Source organism: Passer domesticus, chromosome 1 (assembly GCF_036417665.1).
Source record: "Passer domesticus isolate bPasDom1 chromosome 1, bPasDom1.hap1, whole genome shotgun sequence".
NCBI lineage: Eukaryota > Metazoa > Chordata > Aves > Passeriformes > Passeridae > Passer > Passer domesticus.
In genome coordinates, this window is record NC_087474.1 from 94,850,164 (window position 1) to 94,873,096 (window position 22,933).

The window sequence follows — 22,933 nt, forward strand, 5'->3', positions numbered from 1 at the left end:
TAATTCAGGGACACTTTTTCTTTCTCCTATGTAAAGATTTGATAATTTTTTTAGCTACCCGTTACAATTTTTATTAAGAATTTAAGGTATCTCATGGTTCTCTTACTGCCCTTGATAAGAAGGTCATGTTGTTGCAAACTTTTTAAATTTGTGTTGGACCTTGTCCAATAATTTTGATCATGTCCCAGTTATCTAACATTTTTTACGACATTTTTCTACTGAATTGGGTTATACTACCAAAAGGTCTTTTCATTCTTCTTCTTTATTTCTCCATGTTATTAACAGTATAGTAACATATTTTAAATTATGTTTAGAGCTTGTAAAGAAACAGCCTGATTGTTACCTTTTATAGACATCGCAGAGTGTTTTCATACTTGCTGGAATTATCAAGTGTTTAGATTTGTTACTTTTGCTGGATCATGTAGAATGGTCCCCAGCTGTTATTTAGAAGTAGTTGTAGTCATGACATCTTGGTTTTTCATGGGCTGATTAGCCAAGTTGTGGATTACCTATGTGTTTTTACTTCCAGGCATTCTCAGGCTGCAGCAAAACCTGCAGCCATACTAGAAAGCATCTGCATTTGATGTGTTGTGAATTGTGGTATTTTTTAATGAAGCACTGCTTTGTCTGTTAGTGCTTAGTTTCTTCTGCTTTCCACACTTGCCAAGTATTTGAAATTCAAATATTCCTGTGAATTATATGTTAATCTTCTTATATTTTGGAATAACTTTATAAAAGCTGGTATTCTTCTCCATTAAGTCTTGTGTTCTTAAGAGGTGACCAATGACTGTATTCTAGTGCACTGATTTACAATGTTGAACTTTATTTATACAATGTTGTTTCAAGTGAAAAGGGTCTCATAATCATTAAATACATCAATTGTGTATGGTTTGACATGTATTCCAAGACGGTATGAAATCCTAAGTTCCCAATTCAAAAAGCTTATGAAAAGTCGGGGGTAAATCCATAAATGTACGGAGGAAGTACTTTTTTTATTATAAAAATTACAAAAGTTACAAAATACTTGTCATTTATCAGCTTGGTGGAACTTGTTAGACCTAGTTAGGGGGTATTTGGTTGGTTTTTATTATTTCAGCAGTATGAGATAAAAGTAACTTCTTTGACATCAGTAAGTTTATCCTTCCAGCCTCTGTTATTGGTAGCAGAATATGTCTAACAACTATCCTTAATTAAGTTTTTAGAATAATCCTGTTCTCCTAGTTACATGGAGAAAAGCCTGTGGCTGTGTTAGTTGGGATTGTCTTCCTTTTTTATCATTTATGTTCTTAGAATTTAAACCAAAATAATCCCATGGCTATGCTTTTGAAGTCCATTGCTGGGAAAATGCTAGAGCTGATACCTCTGCCTCCTAAATACCCAAATGTCTGGGTTCTCACCTGTTAAAGACTGTTTACCTAACTTGCAGAAGGAATACTTAGTTTGGAAAATCACAGGTGCAGTAAGCAGTAAGGATGGTAATAGCAATAAAACCTCATCTTGAACTCTTCTGCATTACAGGAGTATAAACGCAAGTTAGCCAGAGTGTCCCAAGTACGGAAAGAGCTCAGGTCACGCATCCAGAACCTGCCTGATCTCTCTCGACTTCCCAACGTCACGGGCAGCCACGTGCACCTACCATTTGCAGGAGACATCTACAGCGATGACTGATTACCAAACATCCCCCATAACCTCTGCTTTTCTGTGAAATGAGGGGTAGGCCAGACCGATCGGTACTCTTGTAGTATTATTTTTGTATATTGTTGCAGAGTGTCAGTAAAAATACTTTAATAATTTATAAAAAATGGTTTAAAAAGTTGATTTGTTTACTATTTTATTGGTGAGTGAACATAAGGGTACATTTATAAAAGTGGCATCTCTGTCTGTTACATGGAAGAATGAATAATTATCTTTTGTAAAGATTTTAGTTGGGTGCCCTGTAAAAAAACATGCTAAGATTTTTCTTATGTACCCTGTATTTAATGTAGATCAATATATAATGAAAACACAATTCTAACTTGAGACATTTCCGTTACTAGTGAGAGAGTGAAATGTGGAAATCACAGGCTTATGTTCGCAAGAAGGCTGATGCAATTTAATGCAAAGTTAAAAGTTAAAAGTGATCTTACTGTCCATTACATTTAAATTACCCACTCCCAAAACAATGTGTGGTTTTTTTTTGAAGTAAATGCTAACAACCAATTTTCTATTGGAAAATATTAATCATGTTACACTGAGCAGATCTTCAAACGACTCAAAATACTACAATATTTTTGCATCATTTAGAAGTCAGCATGTAGAAACTATAAAATTGACCAGTTTAATTATGTTTTGAAATTGTAGCTTTTTACAGCAGCTTAGTTTCTAAATCAAGGGACCATTCATTTGCAATCTAATCCCTTTCTGGAACATCTGTTTCCATCTAAAAAGGTTAATCCCAGAAATGTGAAGCCATTTTACAGTTTTAATTAAATTGAAAGGTCATTCTCTAAACCGTCGCAGTTGCTAAGTGCCCATTATTAAAATTGGACAATGTACCATCCGTACATGCAACAAAATGGTGATACAGCTGTACTGTACATCCTCTTCCACTGAGAAACCCTGGAGGCCAGCATGGACTACCACCTCCCCACCTTCACCTGCTCCAGCAAATATTTCTAAATCTCAGTTGTCTTTTTCTCACACAACAGGAGGAGACTGTTCAGGCCTGTGTATAACTCAAACAGCAGAAAACTATTGCCCAGTTAAAAAACTGTTGCGTGGCATAAATGTGGTATTTTTCTGGGAACAGCTGAATTTTTGAAGAATCCTTGCTTCCATACTATGCATCAGCTTTTAAGTTCACTTAAAAACTTAAAGATACAGATAGGCATTTAGCATGTTGCCAGAAAGTTATGGCTTTTCAATTCATCAGAATGAGCCATGAAATCATTGAGCAATTTTAAAAATGCCTACCTGTACCTTTGGCATTTTGATGACCTAAAAAACCTGGGCTGCAAGCGTTTTGAGTTGGATACATCATAGGACTGTTTTATGATTGCATTTTGTTCATGGTTTTGCACTTGTCAGGCATTGTTTTTGTACCAGATAAGTTCACAGTTTACAAGTTTAATACACCTCACATGAAAGCAAATTTTTTTACAAAAAGCTGTTCTTTCTTTTCAAAAGCCACAACAAGTCAAAATAGTCCTGGAGTGAAAATTTTCAAGGTAGTTATCTGTCACTTGTTATTGGCTTCTACAGGGCTAATCACTAGTAGGATGTGAATGGAGAATAACCACTCTCTTTAAAATAGATACACTTGGACATAGGCATCTCAGTCCAGTTTCCTTTTTTCATGGAAGTTGCCATGAATTAGACCTCAGTTAAGTAGGGAAAAAGCCTGAAAAGACAGACATAAAAGCTGTTGACATAGCAGTCCATAGCATGCAATGTAGAATACTGATTTTCTAAAAAATTCTGACTGATAAATAGGAGTGCACAAAATAGTTATCAGAGCTCACTACAGGTCCAAAATTTCAAGGTTTTGAGTGGCAATTTTCCATTCCATAGGACAAAAAAGCTGACTATATTGAATCCAGAGGATTAGTTTCTTTAGTTTAAGTGTAATATGCAAAATTGAATAACACTTTCAGTGTAGATTGTTGATAAGAAAATGTTCTGATACAATTTTAATGTTTTAAATATTTCTGTTCTAGTATGTTAAACTCTTCACATAAATTCTTACACACATGTATGTGCATTGCAGTTGCAGTTAAAGCTCAGTTTTGCTAAAGAATAGCACCAAATTTGTGGTAAATATGAAACCAGCTTACTCTATTAGGAATTCTAAAACAAATCATAAAACAAGAGGCATAAATAGTGAGTTCATGGTTGAATTCCATCCATAGAAAACTTAATTTGTGCCCAGAGGTGATTATAAGTGCAGTGACAAGGCTTATTACACTGCACTGAAAGATCTATATTGGTTACTCAGAATCATAGGGAATTAAGCTTAAACAATCTTTTGCTGCCTGAATTGAAACTAGTTATAATAATAAAGTTGACTGCTGAATTTTCTTGATCTCTCAAAGGTTTTAAAAAACCATGACACTTCACTGGATTTGTTTTTCCTATTCATAACTCCTAGTGATAACATTGCTTATCTATAGTTAATGTAGAACTGATAAAAGAGTGAGGAAAAAAACTCAACTTTTTCTTGCTGTATATAAGTTTTACTTTTGAGAGTTATTTTTTAGATATATTTTTCCTTGTTTTACTGTGAAATGGTTTACTTCAAGGAGTTTTTCATAGCTGGGGTTTTGGAAATGATCCCTCGATATTTGTTTGGAAAAGAGGGCTTGTGAAAGGCTAAGGTCACTCTTAGAGCAAGTGTCATATATTAGTGGCTGAATGGTACGCTGGGGTTTTTTTATTTATATGGGAAAGGCATTGGGTATCAAGTAGTTAGGAGATTTATACTGTAACTGTAATAGTATAGCGGGAGATAGCATGGTACAGTACAGATGCAGCCCTGTAGTGTCAAAAAATACCTCCAAATTCTCAGGTTCCAAAGCTTAATGTACGTACTTCTGACATCTCAGGAAGAAAAGAGGCTGGGTGGGGAAGAGTAGGGTGCCGAGGAGACAAAAGGGAGAACATGCCTGGGTGGAAAGGTAAAGCAAACCACATGTCAGCTTCTGTCAAAACAGAAATAACTGTGAGACTGGGCAGCACAGTGTTTTATCTGTAGGTGGGGTTGTACCACAGAACTGCTTTGGGGTGTTGCCATCCTGGGAAAGAAAATGTGTGGGCATGCCCTGCCTACCTCTTCTATTGTGGTCTGGCTCTAGGCAATGCAGAATGCCTGCCCTGCAAAAGGCACAATTATAAAATATCTGAATATTTTTCATCTAATAATAAAGGCATAGTAATTAGATTATTTGCTTCACTATATTGCACTTTTATTAAGCATTCTCTGAAAAAAAGCAAAGATATTCCTGCAACACTTTGCCATATGAGAATGCTTACCTTGGAGGTCACTGGGACTGCTTGTATGTATATTCTAGTGTTTGCAGGCTCAAACTGTGTTTTTTGCAGAATGTTTTGAAAGATATCAGGAATACTACCCCACTTTTGTGGTTTTAAAAATAAATGTGAAGTCCTTAGTTACAAAAATTGCCATTCTTAGAAATTATGTTTCATGACTTCTTTTGGAAATTAGACTACAGCCTGCAGTAATACCAGTTTGTCTGATTCACTCTCTTAATGTTTGTATTAATATATTAAAGCACCTCTGTTAATCCCTAGCAACACAACCCAAACCACATGCTTATTATGTATTTTATCCGACTAGTCTTCTGAGTGTCAAATTGAGAGCTTTCATTATGATGAAATTACATTCCTGCTTACCTGAAGTTTTAAAAAAACCATTGTGTTAAAACTTGCACAGAGTAGTTCTGCTCTCACATCTCAGTGGTAACTCAGTCTGGTACTTCAGTGATGACCCTGAACACATAGGTGGGATGTACATATGTAGGAAGCAGTAGCCAGCAGTGCAATGACCATGGAGGACGTGGAAATCATACGGAGGCTTGGTTGGCCTTCTACAGAAGAGCCTTTTGAAATGTAAGGAAATAGATCTGTGGGTGTGGGTTTTTTTCAGTGAAAATCAGTGAAAACCAGCACGTCTAAAATTTGATGGTTAGATTTACAAATATTTAGGCCAGTTTATCTGCTCATTACATTTAATCACAGTGATTATTCCTGCAAGTAAAGAAAGCAGACTCAAACATAGTGTCTGAAGTGGAATTTTTTTCTAATGAATGACCAATTTTGTCTCGGCTCCTATTTCAGTGTGTCATTTATCTTGATTAAGTAGTAAATCTCTTCCATCGTGTTATTTAGGAATCTAATTCTGACTTCATATTTACAATAGTTGAAGTATCCTACTAAGCATGATGTTTTTGTGGGAATTTGCAAAAGTTCAATAGCACTCATTACTTGTTTGCAACAGAAATAGACTTATTTGTTAAAAGCTAACAAGAAAAGTTTGAAATGTAATGTTTCATTATTGTGCTTTTCTGACAGAACCTGTAATCCTTGTGTAATTTATGTCCTCAGAATTACACCTGTATGTACGCTCTTTCATATTTAATAAAACATTGTTGTAAAAACATCTTTGAAAATTATTGTTCCCTGCTTGCCTTCTCAGTCTCATGGTGGGAAATGGCTTTAATGTCAGCTGCTTCCTGTTCTCAGGAGACAGCCACAATCTCATCTCAGTGGTGATGCTGAGGAAATGCTTGATACTAATTTCAAGGTTTATTATTCCCTGTATTTTGTGTGACAGTTTTTGGTGAGAAAGCAGTGTATTAAAGGGTCTGAGGTTCTATCTCTAGAACTGTAAATTTAGTTGAGCTGGTTATTTTAAAACACATTTTGTAAATTTTCAGTGTGGTACAAGAACTGCCAGTGATACACGTACCTTTGCCCAGTAGAATTTGTGTGAGCTGGGAAATAACTCCCAGTCTCTAATCAAATGCTTCTTTGCAGGGCTGTATGCTTAAAGAAGACCTTGCTCTTACTTTACAAAGCCTCTCTGAAATCAGTGAAGGCATTTCCTCTCTTGAGTTGTTCTTCCAGCTCTTCAAACACAAGCCAGTAATGTGGCCTGGCAGTGGCTTGGAGGGGAGCTCAGCAAGTCTCTCACAGCCACAGCCTTCAGTGTTTCATCAAGTACAGGAAGGTAATGTGTCCTGAAGGGAAGAGTGCATGACGTGCACGTATGTAGTACGTGTTTGCATACCAGCCTCTGATATGTGGGTATGTATATACCTACATATACTATGCATAGAGATATGTTTATAGGTATGTGTGTCTGTCTTTCTGAGCAATTCTGTGAAAGTCCAGTTAACAGAAAAAACACTCTGTTAAAGGCTTAGGAGTAATGTAAAAGCACTGGAGATAATTTCTACCCAGCATTTTGAAGTACACTTGTAAAACAAGAAAAGGCACGTACTGAATGACTTCTTTCCCTTTGTTCCCAGAATAAAGTCTAATAGCTCACAATAACAATCCCTTTTAACACCACATCTTGATGTATCTGATAACTCTGGTAATTCCAAAGAAAAAAAATATGTTGTTTGGAGCATGACAAGGCTCTATCTCTGCTAACAAAGTGTGCTGCAAAGGTAACAACACTTGGTGTTCAGAATGTCTGTAGCTCAGTGCCTACCACCCACAAAACATTTTTGGAAATGCATAGTTTAGACAAGCTCTCCTGTGATCCTGTGGATAGATCACCCATTAGCTTTCTCTGCACACTGGTTGTACTCCCCCCTTCATGTCTTTTATCCCTTCTCTGCAGTTTTATCTAAAAAGAATACGCTCCTGAGACCACAGGATGTGTAAAAAGTACTGTAAACAGGGACAATGGGGAAATGTGCTTTGATCTAACAAACACATTGGGGCACCTTAAAACACAGCAGATGCCTGTGCAGGTTTCACACTGGCCTCACGGGAAGCACAGCAGTACCTAATGTGTGTACTTTTAATGGGAAAATTTAGTGCAAAATTTGTATTTTCAAACACTTTTGTGCAATGAATGTTTTCCATCAACAAAATGAAGTATTTTTCCAGAGGACTGGATTGTAAGTACAGCAACAGATTAATTAATGCCAAGTTCTACACTGGAAAAGACAACACTCCAAGGTTTGTATTTTGATTAAAGAGTGGCAGTTCATTTTATCCTACACGTGCATAGAAGACAATGAGCAGTGCATCCTTCAGTTATTGTGCAAGTGTACAGGAGATATAAAAAGGTTATATGCCAATCTCTGAGACTCTTAAGTACAGTTTACAACAAACTCTTCTCCCCTGCCCTGGACTGCTTCCCAGTCCACCAAGTTATTTGCTGGTCCTATTTCTTAAGCAGTGTTCACTGAGTCTGAAGGCACTTAAAGTAAACTATTCATTAAACTAGCAAAAGAAAAAGGAAAATACAGACCTTTAAATCCAAGAAAGTAAATGATTTTAACTAATTGGCTCTATTTCTCAGGGGCGAATATGAAGCACCATCCACAGAACTTTCACTGCAGACTGTATGCAGGACAGGCTATAACCTCAGACCTGAACAGGGACTTTATACTTTCTCCTCTCATCTCTTGCCAAACATAAATTGAAAATCTTGACAATTAAATGGTCCTGATGGGGTCATCATCAGCTTCCTCAAAGGATAAATTCTGGCTTTTAATTCTTGGGGCATCAGAAACTGCAAAACATGTTCAAGATTCCCAAGCATATTAAACTGGCTATCTTTACATCTCCCTCTGGCAGACTATCACTCCCCTTAAAAACAGACCTTTCTTCTAAAAAATATGGTCTGTGCTTCCACAAGGTACAGGATGTTAGCTTGCATTTGAAAGAAATCACTTTGTTGATTTACTAAAACTGGAGCAAATTTGTTGCTGTAATCTTTATTACTTTGAAATAATATATAACTAAAGTAAAGTCAAGAAGGTTTTGAAATCTGCCTTCTGGTTTTTCTCTTTTTCTTCTAGGTCAAGCATCCGTTTTAGCTTAGAAAAGTGAAATTTGGAATTTCGGGGAGTCTTGGAAGTAGAGTTGGTTGTTGTCTGTCCAGATTCACGTGTCCTGAAAAACAAAAGATTCACATGTCTTAACGGGGAGAAATCAGAATTAACATAAAGCAACTGTGAAAGCACACATATATAATTTGAGTGAAAAATATCCAAGAGAAATCGTGTATTTTTATGTGCAGGTGCAGTCAGAATTGTTTGTCATGCAAATTTTAGGACAGACATTAAAGTGTATTAAAGACACAAATGTAACTGGGCATTCTTTGCACACAGTGGCTTTTCATGAGAATCTTTGATTTTAAAGGTGAGAAAGTTAAAATTGATCTCTTCAACCATACCAAATGAGAAACACACTAAGTTATCAATTTAAACTTTATTAAATGACTGATGTAAAATAAATAGGATTTAATACACTCTACTTGGCAAAGGTCTGCTTTAAATAGGAAAGAAACAGGTACCTGGAAAGGGATGAGGGAGTGTTCCCTTTCGATCCCAACCTACTGCAGCTTGCAGGTGTCATTTTCTTTGCAGACTGAATTTTTACATCTGGTGTCTTCAGGCTAGATTTGATATCTGGAGTGCCACAATTTTGTGTTTTGGCTGCCAGAAAATCCCTGCTTTTACCATAGTATCTTGTTGTTTTGTTGCAAGATTTGCAAGTAACCAGCTGTGGAGAGAAGAAAGGAAGTATCAAGCTGTGTTTCAGTCTTTCCACCTTTATGTTATAAAGCCATTACAAGAATTATCCAAACTGTTCTACAAATACCATGACACAAATTAAATATTTGCTTAAGTGAAACATGAGATACTAAAAAGTACAAAGATACATTTTGTAACTCATATTTTAATTCAGGCTTCTTAAGCCAAACAAGTCCTATGGGTTTATCTAGAGATTACTCCAATTCCCTACAAACTAATTTCCGGAGACCCATACTGCTGAATGTAATATTGTACAGTGAAATACAGAGAACAGCCCTGTCAAGGCATGAAACAGCACCTGAACTGGGCAAATCATATTCTGAGTGTACAAGACATACTGAGTATACTGGAGTATTCCTATACATTGGGAATCTAGCTAAAAAATGTGACATTCTGTGCCATCTAAATTCATTAGCATATTCTACCCCCAATGAAGTTATATTGCACACTTTTCAGGGAATCTTGGGATAAAATATTTAAACTACCAAACTCTCAAACCCAGTCATCCATTTTACTAAAAACAGCAAGTCTCAGTGAACAAAGACAAGGCTTTGTATTAGGGCAAAAGTACTTACTACAATAAGGAGGATGTTCTAAACAAAGGGCACTTTCTCTTCTCTCTGTGTACCTCTAGGCTGCGGGGAACTTCAGCAGCACACCAGGCTGAGAGGTGCATCAGAACTGATCACATCACCCAGTCAGAGGCTGTCAGGCATTCCTGATATCCCTTACTGCCATGGCAACTACTCATACTAAGAGATATGAAAGTAATACAGCCAGACAGCTTTCTGAGGCACCAATTAGACTGACAGAAAAACAGTTATGTGACGCTTCTGGTTAAAAATAACATACTCAAAAGACTGTCACAAAAATGTCTAAGCAGTTTTGAAAACATCTACACCGCATCATTCTTCATTTCAAAGTGTATAAATTCAGATAGTTTATTAAAAATTACATTTAGAGATGCTGAAGTGAAACATTTTTAGTTAAGTGTTTTGACTTCCTCTAGACATTGTATTTTGTCAACCTAACAAACTAAAAAAAAAGAAATAGCATTAACTATTTTAATGCTCAGGTACTAATGTATTTTTAGTTCTTCTAAATTAAATTCAGGTGGGAAACAAACTCAGCATTTCATGGTGACTTAGCACTGCGTGGAATATAAATGGAGGTGACCACTTTACAATGAAGGAATTACTGGATTAATCATAGCACTTCGCAGCTAATTTCCATTCCCTGAAATGGATCAGCAGTTCACTTCAAAAATTTTTAGAGCCTTGAAACAGTCCCTATGTTACATGCCTTTTTATGACAGAAGCAATCTAAAATCAAGTTCTACTTGCTAAGAAAGTTCTCAGAGGTTCAAGCTGTCACATTATTGCTCACATTAATTTCCAACCACACTGGAATTTTCATTTGCACAAGTCTCAGGTATTAGATTACAGGGATCTACATTGCTAATTTGAAAGCTGCCAGTTGCTGACAGCATTTTTAAAGACTTAAGACAAGAAACACTTAAATCATAATCCACAGGACAAATTCAAACTGAACAAAACACAAGTACAGCAAACTGTAATTACATACCAAGATCAAAATATTACCCAGAGTTTAAACTGGACCTATTTAAACTGAATTTTAAACTACACACATGAATGCACAGTGTGTCCCCAACAAACACTCTCCAGCTACACAGAAAGTCTAAGAGCCCATCATCATTTCATAGGACACTGCTCTATTCATCAGGTGCTTAAAGGGACAGTTCTTAATGTACCCTCAACATTAGTGACACCAGAAAAATAAAGCAAACATTTCCACTTGAAGAACCACAGAACCTCTTGAGCTGGAAGGGACCCACAGGCATCATCAAATTTCCACTCCCGGCCCAGCACAGGACATGCCAAGAATCACAGCATGTGCCTGAGAGTGTTGTCCCAATGCTTCTTGAACTCCTGTTGGTGCTGTGACCCCTTCCCTGGGGAGCCTGTTCCAGTGCCCAACCACCCTCTGGGTGAAGAACCTTTTCAGATGTCCTTTCTGAAGCTCAACTTCGATCTACAATTTGGGGAGAGTGCCTTTATGAAGCCTCTTATTTTGCTCTGACAGCCAAAACCCTTGGTGATATATTCCTCAGTTTAAAATTTTTAATTGACTCTTTAATCATTTTTGGTTTCACAAAATTTACTCCTGTAACCACCAGACTCTTATCCAAGAAAATTCCAAGTGTGCCAGCAACTGCTGGGCACAATAGGGTGCTGTCTCATTTATTACAACAACCATTTTAAAACATAACCTGTTTTAAAAACAGTACATACCTTGGCAACACTAGGTAAAATGTTTACTATTACTCTTCCAATAGTAATTAAATGTCACATTCCTGAGTGCTTTTAGGAAAAATAACTGAGGCCTCAAGAAAAACATCAACTTGTTGAAATTACCTCTGTAGTGTACTTTTAAGAGAGTTTCTATAAGCAGTAACATTCAGACAAAAGTAAAAAATTCTATTAATACAATATAGATGGCAATAATAATCTGATGAAGCCACGAGAGGCTAGTGAAATACAAGAAGTAAAGCTTGTGTCAAAACATTTGTTCAACAAGAGATAAACTGAAACAAAGGCAGTAAATGAGATGTTTGTGTAGCTTCTCTAACATGTGGGGTCATAGGGTATTTTTTCGACAAGAAAAGCTTACTGTTCTTGTGTTCACGATCTATCTATTGTGGAAGGTAGATTTTAAAAATGTCATTTATGCACAGAAGTTATTCCAAAAAAAGAAAGGAAGAGTCTTATGCCTGTGAAAAAGAAATGTGTGGGCTCCTCTTCTAAGAGAAAGGTTTCTGTATCTTCTTTTTTTGCCACTGAAATAGGAACATGAAATTTAGGGAAATGTCATGTACATGCCAGTTCCAAATAACTGTCCTTACCAGAATGCTTCTTGACTCCCTGTACTTTCTCAAAAGCTTTGTCTGTTTCATGTTAAGCTTATGATTCTTTGCCTCTCGTTTAAGAACCTTCTCTATCTGTGGAGTCACTTTCATCTTTGGTTTGAGGCGCACTCGGTAGCTGTCAGGAACCAGGAACTGGAAGCAGTAAGGACATACCCTTTCTAATCCACGTTCGTCACCTACAGATAAATAAAAGCAAAAGGATAAAATAACTATGTTCTATAAGCAAACTTTAAAATTGTGTGTTTCAATTTTAACATTACCTAGGTATATGTTTTTGTGTTTAAGATGCCACTAGAACACAAGAGGAAGCTGCGCACCAGAATGTGCTCAGCTGAGCACAATTCAGAGGAAGTTAACGCATGGCACAAGTTTTCACAATATGTAACTGTAGATTTTCTTGAAAAAATTTAATCCCTTCCCAAAAATTTCTAGAGGCTCACAATTCTGTAAAGAGCTCCACAAAGTTACAATCGTCTACCACATCAGGGTCACCAAGGCCTTGTAAAGCTCTTTGCCCATTTTAAGTGTGAGAAAATGACACGATCTCAGGCTAAAACGAAGAAACTCTTCGAGATAAATTTCAGACCCAACAAGAGGCTCGCTCCTGGCATCTGCCTCATCATCTCCTGCTGCCGGAGCTGGACTCGGGCGCCTCTCCCTAAACCCCCTGGGACACCTGGCCCCGCTTCCCGGCGAGCTCGCCACTGCTGCCGGCAGCGCAGGGGCACGGGGAGAAGGGAGGCAAAGGGCGAGCGGGCACTCATCCCCACGCTCCTGTCCTTCCGCTGCCCGGCTCCGGAGCCCCCTCCTCCGGCCCCGCTCCACCGCCTGCGCCCGGGGCGCCTCACTCGCCTCGGGAGTTGCGGAGCATCCACCTGCGGGAGAGAGGGAAAGCGTCAGGGCGCGGCCGCCGGCACGGGCGGGGACATCCCGCGCCCCGCCGCCGGGCTCCCGCCCCGCCCGTCCCCGCCCCGCCGCGGTTCCTTACAGCAGGAATCGCGCCTGTCCCGGGCAGGTCCCCGCCAGCTGCTCCGCCGCCGCCAGCTGCCACCGCCGCCCCATGGCGCCGAGCGCCCGCCCCGCCGGAAGGGATGGGAAGGGAAGAGAAAGGAAGGCGGGCGATGTGCAGCGCTGGGCCGAGCCCCGGCGGCTCCGCGGCCGCGGCAGAGGGTACCGGGCTGGGGCGGGCCCCGCATGAGGGCCCGGGGCCGGACAGCGAGCGCGGAGCGGCCGCGGGAGCCGAGCCCGCCCGAGCCCGCTGGGAGCCCGACACCCGCCCCGGGAGCCGCTCGTGTCCCCGGCCGAGTGAAAAGTTTTTCCGATAGGAAAGGAAACTTTAACCTTAGGGGAAAAACCGTGAGGAAGAGGTGCTTTACGCTGAGTTCGGCAGAGCGCTTAGGCTGGCCCAGAAAGGTCGTGCAGTCTCCTTCTCTGGAAACATTCCAATCCCACCTGGATGCGTTCCTGTGGCACCTGCTCCAGGGGACCCTGCCTTGGCACAGGGGCTGCACTGGATGATTTCCAGAGATTTCTTCAAACCGTAAAATTTTGTGATTCTGTGAAAAACAAACCAAAACCCACAAACTTCAAACTCCACACATTTCTCTGTGCCGGCTTGTCAGGTGAAAGATCTGCAGCAGCAGCTCCAGAAATCGCCTGATGCTGAACTTCATCTGTCACGCTCTTTATTGGAGGTGCCTTTTCCGTGGATTTTCGTGACTGCAGACTTTATCACTCTGCAAATGTGCTCCCACTAAAAAACCCCAAAACAACAACCACAAAAAAACCCTACCAAAACCACAAAAAAACCCAAAAAACCTCCCCCTCACCCCCACCAAAAAGCTTTTCACCGTTTGATATGTGTTTTATTAATTCCCTCAGACCTGCTCATTTGCTAGACGTTTTTATCCTTTGATCTATTGGTAATGGTGTTCATTTAGGAGAGGTATTCAGCTGAGCAGGCTTTGGTAATCTATCAAGGAATTTGAATAAATGTAATTATTTCTTATTTTCTGACACAGAGTAGCCAAGGGCTTTAAAAATAGAAAAACAATGGGAAAAAGGAGTTTCAAGGCTTCCTTTAATACAACTTTACTGCACAGTCAATAAATCTGGACTTGTTAATGAAATGTTCATAATAGGTATAATTAGGGCCTCTGCTGACTCTATTTTTTAAATGAAACTAATTTTTTCAATTAATCTTTCAATGTTACGTTTTTGTTGCCTTTTTCTGGCTTTGTTGATCCTAATTTTTGAGCGAGCTCCTACCTTTTCTGAGTGGAAGAGCAGAGATGTCATGTAATATCTATTCAAAACACAACCAGTGTCCATCAGTCTACAGATTTTTTGGCAAATGAAGTATTCCCATTTATTAATACTGGCGAGGGAAAATGAAAGTACTTTTTGAACGCATGTAAACAAAAATGATTCCAATGCTTTTTTGAGGGGTGGGTCTGCGTCTATAATTTTTAAAACACGTTTATTCCCTAGGGAAATTGGTTGTGGACGAAGAATGGTGAGGCAAGATAGCGCTTTCCCAGCTTCTGCCTAGATAAAGGGAAATGTGCTAGGGATTCTTCTTTTGCCTGGAGCTGGGACCTGACTCCTCCCTGCCCCTGGAGTGGTGCAGGTGGGCCGGAGCATCTGCACCAGCACCGTGGATTAACTTTTTCTTGTGAGAACAAGTGCCTGAGCCACCTGATTAACCAGCACGTGCTGTATTTATTAAGCAGTGACTAACACAATGCAAAGGATTCATTTCTATTCACACCCCCCACCTTCACTTTTACACTCTTTATTATCCCTGCTTTTTCTCCCTCAGTGTCTTCCATTCTGTCTGAAATGCTTTTACACTTTTTTCTCCTTCTGCTCCTGAGACAACACTGGGTCATTCCTTTTTTTTTTTTTCATCTTAGTTTGCCGGATTCTCTTTGCATTATGGATCATCTTTGTCCAACAAGCAGGGCAGACAGCCATTCCCAGTGCCATCCACACACAGGGCGATGTGCCTCATCCCGGCTCCCGTCACATGAGGCTTTCCCATGTTAGGTGCGGTGCTGAATGTGCTAAACAAAGCACTGGAGACAAGGGGGAAATGGCCAAAAACCATGGCCTCAAATTCATGGCTCTCTACCAGCCCCTTCCTGCAGAACTCCCATCAAAAGGCAGTATTTCTGTGCATCCAGTGCTGGCAGGACCAAACCCTTAAAACCAGACAACCCTCAGATCCCCCGGTATTTATGCCATCAGTGGCATGAATTCATCCGCATTTCAAGGCAGAACGCATTCGTCTCTACTTTTTCCTGGCTTTTGTTCACAAAAAAAAAAAAAAAAAAAAAAAAAAAAAAAAAAGCCCACGTTAGCAGAGCCGTGTTACAAACTGCTTCCCGCTTCTGTTGTTTAGCGCTTTGTAGCTACCACGGCTGGCCAGCAGGCCGTAAATCTTGCCTGGTGTTTTGTAACAAAGGAAAAAATAGAATGATTTGTGTTGACTTTTGGTCATCGTGTATCATTATCGATCCGGGGGAGGGCGGCGGGGAGCGCGTACCGCGTATCTGTTGCTCGCCGCTTCTCCGGGAAGGCGGCGTGAGCCAGCAGTCAGTAGAGGGCAATAGAGAAATACAGTTTGTGATGCCTAAAGGATTTGAAGCCCTGATTATGTGTTTACAGAAAAGAAAAAGAAGAAAAGAAGAGCCAGGAGGATAGGTTGTTCAGTTTACTACCGGAGACCTGACTGTGACAGACCACCAAGAAAACAAAATTTTCAAAGAGAGTAAAGACCTTCTGCAGCATCTGCAAGTCTGTCCTTTTTTCTTCAGAGTTACGTAGGATAACTTAGCCAGAACTTATTGATGTCTGCATGTTCAGTGGACTCGGGAGTGGACTGGGAGATGCGGGAACGTACTCTTTGGAAGAAACAGGAGAGGAGGCATTTCAAAGATCCTGCAGGTGACAAAGGTGAGCAAACTCACAGCTTCTCTTTCACGTGAGATAATAAATGTTCAGTCAGCTGTATAAAAGTCATGAACACACTGAGTGATAGAAATTCTATGAGAATTTTGCTTTTTCAGGCATGCTTCTGCATGATTCATTGTCTCATGGAAAAAAAGAGGATAGTGATGCTACAAGGATAAGCTTTTCCAAGCATATGTTATTTTGCAGACATGCTAAAACCAGTGACCTGTTTTATGTATCATGTTTTGTATTAGAACTGTTTGAAACATGCTCATCATTTTACAAGGTTTACATGCTACAGTTACTAGACTCTAGTTTACAGAGAAATATATAAAAAGATATGACTATTGTTGTTCCTTTTAGAGGGGATTTTTGCTCAGCTTTTAGACAAATGTGATTTGAAGGTTTGGAGAAATTTATTAAGAGATTTTTGGATGCATAGTGGGAATGCCCTCAGCTTTCTCAAAGGCTTTTTAATCAGAAAGATATTGAGAAGTGATCACTAAGAATACAGTAATAAGAAAAGGTGCTAAGCCATAGAAATCAAGGGGGTGGCAGAGGTTTGGGAAAACAGAAAAAAACACAGGAGACTAAGTTAGAAAATAAACATGTGAAACACTTTTCTATTGCCAAGATCTCAGCTGGTGTCACCATAACACTTGGAAAATATCCTCAGGATGCTGGGAACCATTAAAGCAGTACAGATTATCAGAAGATAAACTTCCACTTCAGCTGCCACCACTACCAGAAGTGACCAATAAGAAATGTTTGGGAAATGAAAGATGAAGAATCAAAGCGTTGACATTCTGGGGATATCACAGAGCAAATGCAAGGGTATCTAGAGGTCAGTCAGACAGTACCCATTTGAAACAAGGCAGGCTGATAAATAAAATAGATAAATCATATTTTGAAACAAACCATCAGCTTTTAAAAGATAATTAAAGGACAAGTTATCTGGTGTTCCTCCTGAGCTTGGATTTATTTTATAAGTGGTATCATAGGTGAGGCTATGACACAGTGATTTATCTATGCTTTGAGTGCCAAAACATGTAAAATATTAGTGTGTTTTTGTTAGTTTATACATTGTTTAGAACACAGCTTCCTTGCAGTATGTACCTGAGGGAGGTGAAAGATAATGTATGCAAAGCATGCCACTATATCCTGTGGGTTGGTAACATCCATTTGATAGGGAATGGACCCAATGACTATCAGAATCCATCTGATCTTGAAAGCTGCAAGTTCCAGTTTCCAATTTTTAATTCCTTTCATTCAACTTTCAGTACTCTACATCTTCTTGTATGCTTGTAAATCCATTATCTCAAAAGATAACAGAAATTAAAGATGGTATTGAACAAAAACCTCAGAGAGAAATATTCATGCAGCTTAATAGTGCCAACCCTTCTTTAAAGTGGTCTCTGGTAGAAACTATTAACTCTGTATCTAGGATGTGAAGCTGTAGGGCAGTAAACATTCCCTTGAAACTGATGCCTATTTTCAGTGAAATTAGCAGGGTTGCTGTGTGGTGTTATGTCTCTACAAATACAGTCAAAGGGATTTTTGTAGGGGGGAGCCACACAGGCCAGTGGCTGGGGCTGAGGAGTGGTTGCTACTGCTCCTGGTGGTCCAGGCCTTGCTTTGTCCCTGTGTGACTTTGTGGCGTATTAGGCTTGTTTATGGTCAGCTCATGAGGTGGCCAGCCTGCCACCTTGCCCATGCCAAGGGCTGGGCTTTGAGTGTCCAAGGAGGCCCTCCTTCCGTGCAGGTTATGGGAAAGACCATCGCCAGGTTGCAGTGTCCTTCAGTACCTACTCCTATGCCAGTTCTGCCTGTAAGTCCTCGTCACCTTGAGTCATAATAAACTATTCCTTAATTTTGACTCACAGAGCAGTTGTCTGAAAATGTTGAAATCTCAAGCCAAAGTTTCACCTGTGAAAAAGATGCTACTAATTAATGTGTTAATTGTCATGTAAACGCCTTTGCTTAATGAGATGTGAAATAGCCCCTGCTGTTAGGAATGTCAGTGTGCACAGGAGTTTGTCCCGGGCACTTAGGGTCATTTGTTGCTGTGCTGCAGCACAACCCAGAGCTGCTATTTCAGCCTCTTGCCAAAATAGAAACGTTTTACTTTCTGATGAGTCATCTGGGTTTCACTGAGATCTTGCAAGGTTCCCTCGCCCTATTCTTCTTTGCTGTGGAGTCCAGGCCCTGCCCTGGAGGCCTTGCTTTCTCAGGAAAAGATGGGGTGGAACCTGCTTCAGCAGCTGTCAGCTCCATGCCTTAATTAACTTGGAGCAGGCTGCTAATGAATGATATGGAGCGTTTTCCCTGTCACTGGAGCTGAACATGCAGCGTTCCCAGCCTTTTCTGGCCAGCAGTGCGGCTGAGCAGTGCTGGCAACTGAGTTGGAGTTTGCCACACGTTGTGCTAAATGTTCCCTGCATCAAGGCAGAAAGGGAACTAGGTCAACCAAAGGTGGCAGCTTTAATCTATTTTCCAGGTTGGTCATACTTACAAACAACACAGAAGAACTACATGTTTCGAGAAAATTTTTCCTTGCATTTTTTTTTCCTTCTGGTGCAAAAGGAAGACTTAATTTTTTTCTTTGTTTTTGCTTTAAATTATTTCCTTTCCCTTCTAAGTCTGAATTATCTGTTCTAAGGTGGCACTAGTTTGAGCATGAGGCTGGACTAGTTCACCTCTAGAGGTTTCCAACCTTACCCTGTAATTTTCAACAACCATGCTGTTATTTTGGATTCCTCCTAAGTCCATATTACCTGGGAGAGGAAAAAAAGCCTACCACCATTTAAAAATTCTTTTCTTTCCCCTTAAGTTATTATTTTAATTCATTTGAAAATGCACCAGGGAAAATAAAAGCCAGGTACTTCTAATAAATAACAGTGTTATGGAATAGTTCTTTGCCGTTGTTGGTTTCTGAGTTTTGTTGTAAAATGCTTTAATTACCATGTTCAGGCTGCTTTGCAGAATTGCTATTAGATAGAAATGTAGTCAGCTGATGGATAAACTGTGTGAGGGCTGTACTCCCTGCTGCAGTCGAAAAGTGGCTTTTCACACCTGTTTATAGTATCCTAAGTTAGTCTTGTGTTTGAGAAGCTGGTGTCATTGCTGATTCTTCCAGTTCTATGCCTGGTGACTCAGATGGTAAGAAGGAGTGAAATATTTACTGCTGAAGTATGTGAAATAATATTAATTTTAAAAATCCATATTGCTTTTTCAGTAATCCATTTTAGCTAAATTCATTCCAAATTAAGCTGTTTGCCCAGCTGACATCCTTCATTCATCATCCTGGCTGAAACCAAGAACTTCAAAGCCATTTACAACAGCTAAACAAACATGTCTTTCATTAGCTTCGATTATAATGCCTGATGAAGTGCACAGAGGATCTGAATCTTTAGAGATGACAGTGATGGATATGATTTAGACACAGAGGAGGTAACAGAATCAGGCTGATGCTTACAGTGAGCTTTACTCCAGAGTTTCACAGTCAAATATAGGTGGATGGTGCAGCACTTCGTATCTGCTTCAAAACTGTTGTTGCTGCTTCTGCTGAGGCACAACATATTGTAACTGCACTAGGAAGTGAGCACTTGGATTTGCATTGCTGATAATGGGGCCTTGTCCCCAAAACCTACTCCTCTTCTAAAGAATAAGCTGGATGTAATTACCTCCTAAGTGTGAAACAGCTACAGTAAAGAGGAAAAACTCCACGTGACATCAATTTAATTAGAATGCAGTATCATTGCCTTGATTAGTGATGGAAAACAGGAAACTTCTTCAATGAGGCTTGTATTATAGCTGCACAATTCTGCAGTACTGGAAGGATTTAACCTTTGTCAAGTTGGCCTGCATGCAAGGCCCTCAGCTTTCCTGTGCCCCTCAGAGACTTTGTGCAGAAAACAAAACAGCAAGGGGTAGATAATTCAACAGAAGATTTTTTTTTTTATAAAATCCAGTAGCCTCTGCTTAAGCATCCCAAGCCATAAAAAGTTCACACTAGTTGTATACATGTATGTTAAACAAACATCATCAGAGTTGTGTTAACTTGTTGGTTGTTTGGAGTGTGGGGAGGGGCTGATGCAATCTCTGGTCTTTTTCAAGAAGGTACATAGCCATATGTTTTTATGTATTCTTTTCATTATTATTAGATAAAGCTAACAGTGGTGTTCAAATGTAGTCTGTATCAGTACCTTGAAAGATCATTTCCTTAGCAAGCAAAGACTTGTTTTTCTTCTTCAGCACAGTAGTTTTAAAGACTAGGTTGACAGCTAGGCAGATGTAACAAAGTTTGTCAATTCATAACCAATTTATGAATTAAATTATTTTTTTAAAATTATTTTTTCCTTACTGTGTGCTTAAGCATTGTTTTTCTGATGAAAATATTTATGTATTGGGGTTTTTTTGTTTGTTTGTTTGGGTTTTTCTATCTCCTCCTTTCTCCTGAGCCAGTCTGAGATCTCTGTATCCCTTAGCACTGTTTAGAAAAAAAAAAAAATCTGGTTATTCTAAGAGCAGGGAAGACAGTGGAAAGCCTGAAGGAATTCTAGACAGAGATGCTGTGGCATACATAAGGTCTGTGAAGAGCTTGTCACAGTGCATTTTGGCTCTCAGCTTCTGTTTCATTTGCTCCGCTGGTTAATCATTGGCTTGAGTGCTCAGGTACCATGGTGATCAACACACTTTCAGTGCCACAAACCCAGCATGATGCATATTCATTGAAACACTATTTTTGAAATAAAACCAAAAATAAATTCAACTTTTGAAAATCCTCAGCATATCTAATGTTGCCATGTACTTTCCTCTCCAACAATATAAATTAGCATCGTAGGATATAGTCTTCTTCCTCCCATTTTAGATTTTTTAGATTTTTCCTTCTGCTGTTGATAGCTTTCTCATTAACTGGTTTGAAAGGCTTCAGACTTCTACCATATGTTGAGTATAGCACATTTGTGCATTGGCCTTTCTGTGCAGCTATTGAGATGTTTGTTCCACTGTCATCAATATTAATATCAAGGAAAGGCCCTTGGAATAAGAGCCAAACGTATCTTTGCTCTGTTGAGCCCCAACAGTTTGCTAAATGTGACCTTTGTGAAGCTATGGGTATAAAGTTCAACCTTGAAAATCTTGGCCAGCAACTAACTGCTGGAATGCCAATTGGCAAGCTCTTCTTCCTTCTCCAAATGCGGATCCTTCTGTCTGAATAGCTCCAATGCAGCATCTCTTCCGCAGTGTCAGGTTTTGAGGTCTGATCCTCACACAGACCTCTGGTGCTGTTGTTAATTTTTATAATGCTGTGCTATTTATATCTCTGTTTGGATATGTAAGGTGGCCAACACTGGGAAGTCAGCACTGAGGAGTAGTTCCCCACTGAGGATGCTACTGTGCCAGCATCCCTCCAAGATAACTGCAGGGAATATAGAAAAAAAAGTTACCTCTTTATCATGAGTACCTTATGAGTTTGCTCCTGGTTTTGGTATCTTGAATTTCTTCACAGTGCTGCTCTCTGAGCACCAGTGCCTGGAGCAGATTCGATATCATGCTGTCAGTCAATGAGCCTCCTGCACATGGCATGCCCACGAGGCAAATAAACCACAGAAGAGGGAATTAGATGGAGCTAGATGCAAGGTATGCATGCACTGGAGCTGGGTAATTGTTCCTCAAACTCTGCTGATCGTAAAAGCTTGCTTTAACTTTTGTTTCAGCTGTCGGGAAATGGAAAATACGTAATTTTCGTCTTACATTCCCTCACATGAAATGAAGATGCCAAATATTTTTTTTCAGGCGTGTCTTACCATCTGCTTCGACAGCAATTAACTCACCAATTGGTGTGGGACAAGTTTCGTTAATAGATGGTAAAAGCATGCAAAAAAACCTCAAAAGTCAAAGAGCAATGCAGGGATGCTGTTCATCTTTCCCTGGCATGAGGTAGGAAGGGTCTGTGATGCACTGCTTTGCAGGAGTTGGAGACACTTAAAAGAAGTGTGAAGACAAAGCAACATACTGAATCCCCCATATTACTGATTTATTTTTTTCAAGTTTAGTAAAGACACCAAATGTGGCAATCGTATTAGTATTCCTGAGCCAAAGAGTGAGATTTATAGGACTTATGGGTCAGGACAGTGATCTCCCCCCTAGCCTGATTCCTGTGAGGTCTGAGCTGATGTTGTTACAGGGGTGGTGGGAGAGAAGCCAGGACTTACCCTCTAAGGATTTAATTTGGAAAACATTGTAGCTGGGATCCCCTCCTCTCTATCGTTCTTCAGTATGGGACTTTCCAGCTTGGGGCTATCCAGTCCTTGAACTCCCTACTATCCACAAATCCTTGTAAAACATAAAGGTTCAGTTGCTCTGCTCTGGTGCTTTTCTGCAGAGAAAGAACAAGCCTTGAGGAAAGTGGAAAATGAGCAGTGCTTGCTTCCTCTGCCTCTCCTGACTCCAGGGCCCATGGAGGTGCAGTCAAATCCCTCTCCCTTGAGGAAGGTGGGCCAGACTGCAGAGGAAGGCACCAAACAGGGTGTGGACTAGGGTGTAATATCTTAAAAATCCTGGTGCCTGTAGCATGATTGCAAAACTGGGCTGTGGCATCAGAACACGAGTTGCCCTCTAAAATAATTTTGTTACCATGATGTTGCCAGTCCTACAGGCAACCCTTCCTGCCAACCATTTCCTCCTTTTCATTTATCTGCAGTAATTTTTTGGTTACTTTTTCGGTTACTTTGAATACTTTTGGTTTCTTTGCTTA

At 39.8% G+C, this 22,933-nt stretch overlaps 2 protein-coding genes across 3 annotated transcripts in view; one reads left to right on the top strand and one right to left on the bottom strand.

The window, feature by feature from the left end:
- Positions 1-6,164, top strand: part of RPRD1A (regulation of nuclear pre-mRNA domain containing 1A) — a 43,079-nt gene extending 36,915 nt beyond the window's left edge. Inside the window, exon 7 of the mRNA XM_064429777.1 lies at positions 1,519-6,164. Within this exon, the coding sequence (XP_064285847.1) occupies positions 1,519-1,668 (150 nt within the window). The 3' untranslated portion in view covers positions 1,669-6,164. The remainder of the gene's footprint in view (positions 1-1,518) is intronic.
- Positions 6,165-8,437: 2,273 nt separating this feature from the next.
- C1H18orf21 (chromosome 1 C18orf21 homolog) lies at positions 8,438-13,338 on the bottom strand. 2 transcript variants are annotated; one of them, XM_064429786.1, is made up of 5 exons: positions 13,211-13,338; positions 13,075-13,097; positions 12,199-12,398; positions 9,035-9,243; positions 8,438-8,631 (listed from the first exon to the last, which is right to left on the bottom strand). In XM_064429786.1, the coding sequence occupies exons 1-5, from the start codon at positions 13,282-13,284 to the stop codon at positions 8,478-8,480; spliced, it is 660 nt and encodes a 219-aa protein (XP_064285856.1). In that variant the 5' UTR covers positions 13,285-13,338; the 3' UTR covers positions 8,438-8,477. The 2 variants fall into 2 exon arrangements, with proteins under 2 accessions (XP_064285856.1, XP_064285850.1); XM_064429780.1 differs by having other exon boundaries at positions 12,809-13,097; positions 13,211-13,330.
- Between the last annotated feature and the right edge of the window lie 9,595 nt (positions 13,339-22,933).

What these genes read in the sequence shown, in the direction of transcription:
- C1H18orf21 (XM_064429780.1), bottom strand. Translation starts at nt 12,986, where the DNA reads ATGAGTGCCCGCTCGCCCTTTGCCTCCCTTCTCCCCGTGCCCCTGCGC. An exon ending in GGGAGTCAAGAAGCATTCTG is followed by an intron (nt 9,244 to 12,198) that starts GTAAGGACAGTT and finishes TTCTCTCCACAG; the next exon opens with CTGGTTACTTGCAAATCTTG. An exon ending in ACTCCCTCATCCCTTTCCAG is followed by an intron (nt 8,632 to 9,034) that starts GTACCTGTTTCT and finishes TTTGTTTTTCAG; the next exon opens with GACACGTGAATCTGGACAGA.